The sequence below is a fragment of the Nothoprocta perdicaria genome, unplaced genomic scaffold (genome assembly GCF_003342845.1).
Source record: "Nothoprocta perdicaria isolate Ctin4 unplaced genomic scaffold, notPer1 scaffold_157, whole genome shotgun sequence".
Classification (NCBI taxonomy): Eukaryota; Metazoa; Chordata; class Aves; order Tinamiformes; family Tinamidae; genus Nothoprocta; species Nothoprocta perdicaria.
This window is the reverse complement of record NW_020454727.1, coordinates 1,885,038-1,894,532: the sequence shown is the minus strand read 5'-3', so window position 1 is coordinate 1,894,532 and position 9,495 is coordinate 1,885,038. Positions and strand designations below refer to the sequence as shown.

The 9,495-nt window shown below is 71.3% G+C and overlaps 1 protein-coding gene across 1 annotated transcript in view; it reads left to right on the top strand.

Annotated features, from left to right (window-relative positions):
• The first annotated feature begins 236 nt into the window (after nt 1-236).
• PDE4C (phosphodiesterase 4C) overlaps nt 237-9,495 on the top strand; it is an 11,224-nt gene continuing 1,965 nt past the window's right edge. Inside the window, exons 1-14 of the mRNA XM_026035180.1 lie at nt 237-381; nt 806-1,495; nt 1,615-1,650; nt 1,782-1,927; nt 2,014-2,057; nt 4,061-4,189; nt 6,715-6,903; nt 6,990-7,026; nt 7,109-7,185; nt 7,281-7,321; nt 7,749-7,861; nt 7,966-8,059; nt 8,821-8,993; nt 9,067-9,165. Coding sequence (XP_025890965.1) covers nt 237-381; nt 806-1,495; nt 1,615-1,650; nt 1,782-1,927; nt 2,014-2,057; nt 4,061-4,189; nt 6,715-6,903; nt 6,990-7,026; nt 7,109-7,185; nt 7,281-7,321; nt 7,749-7,861; nt 7,966-8,059; nt 8,821-8,993; nt 9,067-9,165 — 2,013 coding nt within the window. The remainder of the gene's footprint in view (nt 382-805; nt 1,496-1,614; nt 1,651-1,781; nt 1,928-2,013; nt 2,058-4,060; nt 4,190-6,714; nt 6,904-6,989; nt 7,027-7,108; nt 7,186-7,280; nt 7,322-7,748; nt 7,862-7,965; nt 8,060-8,820; nt 8,994-9,066; nt 9,166-9,495) is intronic.

Sequence of the window (9,495 nt, the reverse complement as noted above, 5' to 3'; positions counted from 1 at the left end):
AGCCGCACGGGCTCCCACTTAAAAGCCCCGGCCGCGGAGCAGCTCCTGGCTCCGGGATGAGCCAGGGCGGCTCCTGGCTCCGGGATGAGCTCCGGAGCAGCGCCCGGTGCCACCGAGGACCCTGCGCCTCCCCGGGGACACAGGATGCTCCTGGCGCTGCCCCTGCAGCCACCGCTTGATGCAGCCGCCGCTTCCCCGGCTCAGCCTCAATGGAGAGGCCGCGTTAGGGATCGGGAATGGGCTCATGGAGGAGGCCGGATCCACAGCAAGGAGCCTCCCATGTCRGCGACCAGGGAGGGGAGCAGGAGGACAAAGTCTGCGCCCACGGGGAGGCCAAGGAAACCTTCGGGGAGGCCAAGGAAACCCTCGCCGTGACGGAGCGTTGGACGGGAATGTCCCCCGCCTGGCTCCGGGGGGATCCTGTTGGCTGTGCCGGGCGCTGGCCGGTCGCCAGGGCCCTTTGGCTCCACTCCGCGCTGGGCTGGGCTGCGCTGGCCACCGTCCTGCAAACAGGATTTGGGTGGAGAAGGGCGTTATTGGCGCTGGTGGCACCTCGCGCGGGGCCTCCTCCGGGGCGCGGGGTGTCCCAGCAGCCGGCGCGTTCCTGCTGCGCTGCCCCAGGAATGTCCCCAGGGAGCAGATTCCTGGAGCCGCCTCTTCTCCCGGCCGGAGGGTCCCGGGTCTCCCGCTYTGGGAGACGCTGCAGCCCCTCGGTGGTGGCCGTGGCCTGTCCCGGTGCAGGCGGTCACTCCAGGGGCCTTTCCCTTGCATRAGCTTCAAGGGGCTTCTCTGCCCCTCTCTCCAGGATCCGCTAATGTGTCCTCGGTGCCTCCATCGGGCTTGTCCTCGGCGTCCTCTCCATCTAGGATGGAGCCTCTCTCCAGCTTGACGTCGGCGTCCCCGCCACACGGCTTGGCCAAGGCATCCTATCCACACGGGGAGGCCACGCAGCCTCCATCCATCCTGTCCACAGCGTCATCTGCACCCAAGACATCCCCGGTACCTCCATCCATCTCATCTAGAGCATCATCTCCCGACAAGACATCCCCGGTACCTCCATCTGTCCTGCCCACAGCGTCATCTGCACCCAACACATCCCCGGTACCTCCATCCATCTCATCTAGAACATCATCTCCCGACAAGACATCCCTGGTACCTCCATCTATCTCGTCCACAGCATTATCTCACACCAAGACATCCTCGGTGGCCCCATCCGTCCTGTCCAGAGAATCATCTCCACCCAAGACGTCCCTGGTGGCTCCGTCCATCTCGTCCACAGCATCACCTGCACCCAAGACATCCCTGGTGGCTCCGTCCATCTCGTCCACAGCATCGTCTCCCGCCAAGACGCCCCCGGTGCCTCCATCCATCTCACCCCCAGCGTCACCTCCATCTCCTCCCGAGCACCTGGAGTCCCCTCCCGCTGCCCATTCTCGGCCACCAGCCGTGAGCCCCGGCCCCGAGAGCCCCGCGGCCGCCCCGAGGGGCAGCTCGGGTGAGAGCGGGGCCRGGACCCATGTGGGGCAGCACCCAGGGCTCCGTCCCCGAGCTGGGTATCACGGGGTKCAGGTCTCCAGGGCCCCCCCGTGTTAACGCTCCTCCTTGCTCTTCCAGCTCCCCCGTCGCACGCGGCCACCGTGGCCACCGCAGGTAGGGGACGTCGCGGCACTCGTGCACCGGGGCGCAGAACCGCTGCTCCCCGCTGAGCGCGGCCGCGCGCGGCCCCAACCGGCGCGGGGGCCCGTGTGGCGACGGCCACCGTGTCACCTCCGCCTCCGCAGCGCGTCCCCCCGCCGGGGCCAGGGGCGGCCTGGCCGTCGTCATCAGCCTCTTGGTGGCGGCGCTGGTGGCGGCGGCGGCCGTGCTGCTCGTGCGGCRCTGGCGCCGCGGGCGGCCCCGTTTCCAGCGCCTCGACGAGGTGCCCCTGGTGCGTGGCAGGCGCTGCCGGGGGGGTGGCCCTTGGGACCGTGTCCCTGGGGTGCTCCCTTCACCCCTCCGCTCTCTGCTCCGCAGGGGAAGGTGACGGAAGGGTCCCCCATCGCCCACCACCCGCCCAGGTGACCTGGTGGCTCCCAGGCACCCACATGTGCTGCGGATGCGCCGGACGGGCAATAAAGTTGCTGCTGCATGGGAAGATTCTCCGTTTTCCGAGCCTCTTGCATCCCCCTCTCCTGCCCGACCCCCCCAGCCTTCCTGGGCCACCTCATGTCCAGGACCTCCCCCCTCCCCAGCCTTCCCGGACCCCGCCATGCCCAGGATCCCCCTCCCCAGGTTCCTGCTCCCTCCTGGGTCCAGGAGCCCCGGGGTGGCTGGAGCACCCCCAGCATCTCCCCCTGCAGCCCCTCTCCTCTCCSTCTCCGCCTCCACCGGCCCCCAGCGCGGGGTCGAAGGCGGTGGCAGCCGGGGGGGCGCCCGGTGCGGAGCAGCGGCGGCAGCGGCGCAGGGCGGGCGCGCGGGCCGGCACGCACGTCGCCTTCCTTCTGCTCCGCTGCACTCGCTGCAGGCGCCGCCGACCGGCTGCCGGTAACGGGGGCGGCCGGGCCGGGGACCGCGGTTGGGGGCTGCGGGGGGACATTTTAGGGGGGAGATGGGGCCCCCASCTGCTACGGGACTGGCCCCCGCCCTGGCTGTGCAGCCTGCGCTGCCCTGAGCTGCTGCTGCTGCTCCTTTGGGAGCACCCAGGGGCTCGGCATGGGAAACGGGGCGGGTTCCAGGCTGGGAAGGGCTGGAAAAGGCTCCTGGAGCGGCTGCAGGGGCTGCCTGAGCTGGGGGGACCACGAGCCCCSCAGTGTGTGGGTAGCAGGGGCCTCGGGTCGATCATTAACAAGGGGCCGGGGGGGGTCTGTGGCCTGGCGGATGCTCCAGCCTGGGGAAGCGGGTCCCGTCCCCAAGCCCATCCTCATATTCCCGGGCCTGGGGGCTCCCACGCGGCTCCACTCCCCCAGCACGGATTCCCCGGGCAGGAAACCCAAGGATGGGGGCGAGGGGGGGCGCTGGGCGGCCCAGCAGCAGCCCCAGCGCCCGTAAATCAGCAGCGGGAGAGAAATGCGCCAGGAGACACAGACACCCAGCCAGACCCGCAGCCACCGACGCAACAGGACACAAAGGGGTGTCCCGGGGGGCTCCGGGCAGCGCGCGGGGGCGCAGGGGGTGGGTGGCAGCGTCGCCYGCACCCACCGGGGCTGAGCCGAGTGTCCCGCAGGCGCCCGGCCGCAGGCAGCACCATGCGACGGAGCCGGACGGCGCTGCCCGTCCTGAGCGCTGAGGTGAGCGTGACCCCCGTCCCGGTCCCGTCCTGGTCCCCATCGCGGTCACTTCATGTGGGGGCTCCCCTGGTTAAGGGGAACACACCGGGGCGCCGAGGAGGGCCCGGGGACCCTCGCGCCTGAGGGCARCAGTAACCGCAGTGACGGCAGAGCAGCGGCAGTTAATTATCCTCCTAATGGGTGGTTAATTATTATTAGGCTCTGCGTAAGCACGACGGTGCTGGGGGGTTTTTCCACTGCGCGCGGTTGGGGGGGCTGGGAGGGGGCTCAGCMGCCCCCAGGACCCCCGTGTTCCCCCTCCCCGGCCCTCCGACCTCGCGCGGCCCCCGCGGAGGCTCCGCGGTCCCTACCGGGTCCCCGCTCGGGAGCGGGGGGGTCCCGGGTCTCCCCCCGCCGCGGTGTCCCCCCGGGCTGCAGGGAGGCCCCGAGCCCGCCAGGGGGCTCCCGTTCGCTACCGGCTCCCGGTAGGAGCGCGCGGAACGGGGGTCGCTCCCCGACGGAAGGGGCCGTTTGCAGCGGGGGTCGCGGATCCGGTTTGGGGGGATGAGGGGGAGGTCTGTGCGGTCCCGGCTTCGCGGCCGCTCCCGGGGAGGGACCCGGTTCTCCCGGTTCGGTTCCTCGGTTCTCTCCAAGCGCCTCTCCCGGTGCCCGTGGCCGGGGCAGCCGCCGCCGCGCCGGGGCGGAGCGGAGCGCGGCCGCACAGCACCCTGGAGAGCTCCGGCCGGTACCGGGCTCAGGCGGCGCGCTGTGCCCGCAGCGCGGCCGCGACGCCGCCGCCGCCGCCTCTCCGGGAGCCCCTTGGCGCCGCCGCCGAGCGGCCGCCCCGCAGAGCCCGCGCGCGGCCCCGACCCCGACGGCGCCCGCGTCGTCTTCACCATCGAGGAGAGCGGCACGAGCAGCGGCGAGGAGTCCGAGCCGGCCCGGTAAGCGCGGCGGCACCTCCAGCACCGGCCCGTTCGTTCGGCACCGGCCCGTTCGGCACCGGCCCGTTCAGCACCGGCGGGCGGACAGCGGCCCCGCGCGGGCTCCGCGCCGCCCCCGAGCGGCCCCCGGGCTGCGGCCACGGCACCGGGACCGGGACCGGAGGGCCGGGGGTGACTCGCCGGGGGGGGGCCCTTGCTCTGGGCTCCCACCCTTGCGGTGCCCCCAGCTCGGGGCCCGTGGGGACTTGGGGGTCGGTGCCACTGGCAGGGGACACTGGTGGGACCTGCGAGGGCCCCTTGGSGCCCGTCCCCAGAGCCCCCTCGTGCCGGGCACGGGGCCTCCGGCCTCGCCACCGCCCGCTGGTGTTTTTAGGCTGCTCGTTCCTCCCCCCGGGACCGTCCTGGCCTGGTGTGAGGGATGACAGGGCCACACTGTGTCCCGGCTCCTGTGTCACCAGTGGTCACCACACATGTCCCCATGGGGGGCCCGGGGACAGACTGTGCTGCCCCCCGGGGGGTCCTGGCTGCCACGCAGCTGCCAGGGACGGCCTGGCCTTCGGCACCGGTGTCCCCAAGGGCCCCACGTGCCAATGTCCCCATCGTCCCTGCCCCTGTGCTCCGGGCTGTGGGTGTCCAGGGTCACTTGGCAGAGCATGGAGAGCACCTACTGCAGCCCCCCCCCATCCCGCTGCTCCCACCGGCCTTGGGGGAGACCCCGGAGCTCCCCCCCCCCACCCCCAGCCTTGGCAGTGACCCGGACGCCTGGGCCCCCGCCAGCCGCGGGTTATTTTTGCAGCCGGAGGGAACGGCAGGGATCTGGTTGCATTGGAAGGACACGGGGCCGGGCCGGGCGCCCGGCTCCCACGGCCAGGGCTCCCCGCGACACCCGTCCCGGTTCCTTGTCCCTGCGGCTGCCCCGCTCGCCCGGGCCGCTCCCGGAGGGGACATTTGGGGGCCTGTCCCCATGTCCCTTCTCCAACACGTCCCTGTCCTTGCCGGCCAACGCGGTGCCACGTGCCTCGTCCAGCCGTGTCCCCCTCTCCGCAGCACATCCAGGCTCAGCTCCGTGTTGGGCCAGGCCGGACAGTTGTTCAATTTCCCAGGCACAGAGTAGGGAGGGGGGAGGAGGGCGGGAATGGAAAGTTTCCCGGGAATCACGAGGCGCTTCCCGTGCCGGCCTGGCGCGGCCCCCCCCGCCGGACGCCGGGGCCCCCAGTGCAGCGGGCGCCACGCTGCCCCCCCCCGCCCCGTCACTGCCCTGCGGAGGCTCCTCATGAGCCGCAACGGGCGCCCGCGGCGCCGCTTCACCGTGGCGGGGTAAGCGGCGGGGACACGGGCTGAGGACGGGCGCCTTCGTCACAGGGATGGCCTCAGCGCTTGCTGCCCACCCGCGTTGCAGCCAGGCCGTGGCTGGGGGCAATGGGGGCCCGGGGACGGCAACGTCACCGTCCCCCGTGACGCGGCCTGGGTGGCAGTGGTGACCGCTGGGGACACCTTGCACAGCCAGCCCGCAGGGACGGGAGCACGGGGCCGCCTGGCACGGATGGAGGGATGGGGAGACCCCCCGTGCCGGGAGCGTCGCTGTTGGCACCGCTTTAATCCTGCAAGGAGCCTCCGGGGGGGCAGCGGCAGCCGAAGGGGCCTGGGGTGGCACCGGGCCGGGGGGAACAGACCCGTAATTGAGCGCCRGGCCGGCGGGAGCCACAATGGGGCTTTGTGCCCGCGGCGGCGGCGGGGCCGGGCCGTGACGCGGTGACGGGCACGGTGGTGCCGGTGCCAGTCGCGCTGCGCCCGGCGGGGACGGTGCCATGAAGCGGGGCACCGAGGGCCACGTGCTGCGCCGCCGGCACTCCTGCACCGGGTGGGTACCGGGACAGGCCCAACCGGGGGCACGGGGGCTGCAAGGGGGAGAAGGGGAAGTATTCCGGAGCGCGGAGATGCCGGGAAGCCGGGATGTTGATGGGAGGGGAAGAGAGCGGGAGCTCGGGATGCTCCTGGGTGTCACGGGCAGGTGGCATCGGGATGCAGGGGGTCCCTTGCGGGCACATCCCCAGTGACACCGCGCAGGCCTGGCAGGGGGGCGCTGCCTGGGCTCCGGCTCCGGGAGATTCCCAGGGGATGCCGGCACCTATGTGTTGAGCTGTGCCCAGTGTCAGTGGCGCTGGCACCTGTGTGTCGAGCTCTGGCAGGTCTCAGCAGTGCTTGTACCTGTGTGTCGAGCTGTGCCTGGTCTCAGCGGTGCTCGCATCTGTGCATTGAGCTGTGTCGGGTCTCAGCAGCCCCGTGCCGGACTCCTGGGTGGACAGTGGGTCCCGGCTCCCTGGAGCAGGTGCCAGACCCCCAGGGCAGGATCCCAGACTCCTGGGACAGGATCCTGGATCTCTGGGGCAGGATCCTAGGCTCCTACAGCAGGATTCCAGACTCTTGAGGAAGGATCTCGGACTCCTGGGGCAGAATCCCGGATTCCTGAGGCAGAATCCCGGATCCCAGAGCCGTTCCCAGCCCTGTCCCCTCTCCCCGCACAGCTTCGACCTGGACAATGGCCYGGCGGGCAGGGCGGCGCTGGAGCCGCAGGCCGGCCCGGCCTCRGGGCTGGTGCTGCAGGGCACCTTCGCGCACGGCCAGCGCCGCGAGTCCTTCCTCTACCGCTCCGACAGCGACTACGACCTGTCCCCAAAGGCCATGTCCCGCAACTCCTCCATCGCCAGCGACCTGTGAGCCCCCCCGCACGCCCCCCCCGAATCCCCATCCCTCCCACGGCGGGGTGCCCACCCCGCTGACGCCGCCCTCGCGCCCGCAGGCACGGCGAGGACCTCATCGTGACGCCCTTCGCACAGGTAGCGCGGGGCGGCGGGCGCCGGCGGGGCGCGCGTGGGCGCCCGCAGCGCGGCCGCAGCAGCGGCGCTCTCGGCCCCGCAGGTGCTGGCCAGCCTGCGCACGGTGCGCAGCAACGTGGCGCTGCTCTCGCGCCCGCACGAGCGCCCCGGCTCCTCCAAGTGAGCGCTGCGGACGCGGCGGGGACGCGGCGGGTGGCAGGGTTCCCCGCAGCGCTCAGCGGCGCCGTGTTTTGCAGGAGAGCTTCCAGCAGCAGCAGCCTGACCGCGGCGAGCAAGGCCACCCTGTCCGGTGAGTGTCCCCCGCCCCGATGCCGTCCCCACGCCACGGCCCYGGTGCCAAGGGACAAGCCGGCGGGGTGGCCACCGGGGCCTCTTTGCCCCCAGGGATCCATGACGGGTTTTCTCCGGCTCCCTTCCCGCTGCGGAGAGTCTCCCCTTGACGTCAAAGCTTCCATTAATAAAAGCGCGGGTGCGAGCGGCGGGGTCCCCGTGGKAGCCGGCTGCTCCGGCCCGGCCGGCTCCCGCTTCCCAGCCCCGGACGCGGGGCTGGATGCCCCGGAGCACGCGGGGATGCTCGGCCTGCAGCCGGGCGCTCGCAGCGGCGCTTTGCAGCCTGTGCCCGCGAGCCCGGCTGGCGCGGGGAGCCGGCGGCGCCGCCGGGCGCTCCGGGGCGCGCGGCCGGGCCGAGCGCTTGCCGAGGCGGCCGCCGTCGCCCTCCGCAGACGATGCCGCCCAGAAGCTCTCGCTGGAGACGCTGGAGGAGCTCGACTGGTGCCTGGAGCAGCTGCAGACGCTGCAGACCAGGCACTCGGTCAGCGAGATGGCCTCCAACAAGGTGATTGCGCCCGCGGGGGCGAGGTGGGCGCCTCGGGGTGATGCTCCGAGGGGCGAGCGGCCGCGCCGGGGCCGCGGGTGACGGAGCCACCGTCGCCCGTGCAGTTCAAGCGGATGCTGAACCGGGAGCTGTCGCACCTCTCGGAGACGAGCCGCTCAGGGAACCAGGTGTCCGAGTACATCTCCAGGACCTTCCTGGGTGAGCGCGCCGGCGCCGCGCACGTCCGGGACACGGAGCGGGGCTGGGGGCTCTTGCGTGGGCTTGGGGACTTTGGCGGTGCAAAGGCCTTCGGCATGCGCTACATTCCGCAATGGGGGTGAATGCTGGAGTGCTTTGGTGCATGCTGGTGCATGCAGGTGCATGTTTGTGCTTGCTTCTGCATGCTTCTGCATGCTTCTGCTTGCTTTTGCATGCTTTTGCTCACTTGTGCATGCTTGCACTCACTTTTCCATGTCTGTGCTCACTTGTGCATGCTTCTGCATGCCTGTGCTTGCTTTTGCATGCTTGTAAATGCTTTTGCTCACTTGTGCATGCTTGCACTCGCTTTTCCATGCTTGTGCTCACTTCTGCATGCTTCTGCATGTTTGCATTCACTTCTGMATCCTTGTGCATGCCTGTGCTCACTTGTGCATCCTTGTGCTCACTTCTGCAAGCTTGTACTCACGTGTGCATGCTCCTGCATCCTTGTGCACGCCTGTGCACGCTGCTGCAAGGGCCACCAGCCAGCACCGGCGCTGGCATYGCCACCCCCAGACTTTGCCACCCCTTGGGAACACGACACTCGGGGGGCCCATCCCGCGGGGGGCCGCAGCAGCCGGGTCCCCGCACGCCGGGGCCGAGGGACAGCACCACGTTCCTCCCGTTGCCATGGCATCCTTAGCGCCGGCTGACGTCACGGGCCAGGTGCGGGGGTCCCCGGCACGGCGCCGCGCTCACCGCCCGCTCGCGGCGCCGCGCAGACAAGCAGCATGAGGTGGAGATCCCCGCGGCGCTGCCCAAGGACAGGGACAGGAAGCGGCCCATGTCGCAGATCAGCGGCGTGAGGAAGCTGGCRCACGGCTCCAGCCTCGCCGCCGCCGCCGCCGTGCCCCGCTTCGGCGTCCGCACGGCCCACGAGGCGCTGCTGGCCAAGGTGAGCGCCGGTGGCACCGCGGYGTCCCCRCGCGCCGGCTGCCACCACCGACCCRGTGCCTTTGGGCCCCTAGGAGCTGGAGGACACGAACAAGTGGGGCCTGGACGTGTTCAAGATTGCCGAGTACTCGGGCAACCGCCCGCTCACCGTCCTCATGTACAGCATCTTCCAGGTGGGCACCGCGGCGTCCACATGGTGGGGTGGCCCCGTGATGGGGTGTCCCCGTGYYRGGGTGTCCCYGTGTCAGGGTGTCCCCGTGTCRCGATGTCCCCATGCCAGGGTGTCCCCATGCCAGGGAGTCCCCGCACTGGGGTGTCCCCATGTAAGGATATCCCTGTGTCGGGATATCCTTGCAGTGGGATGTCCCTGCACTGGGGTGTCCCCACACTGAGGTGTCCCCACGATGGGGTGTCCCTATGTCGGGGTGTCCCCATGTCGGGGTGTCCCCATGTTGGGCTGTCCCTGTGTCAGGGTGTCCCCATGTCGGGGTGTCCTCATGTCG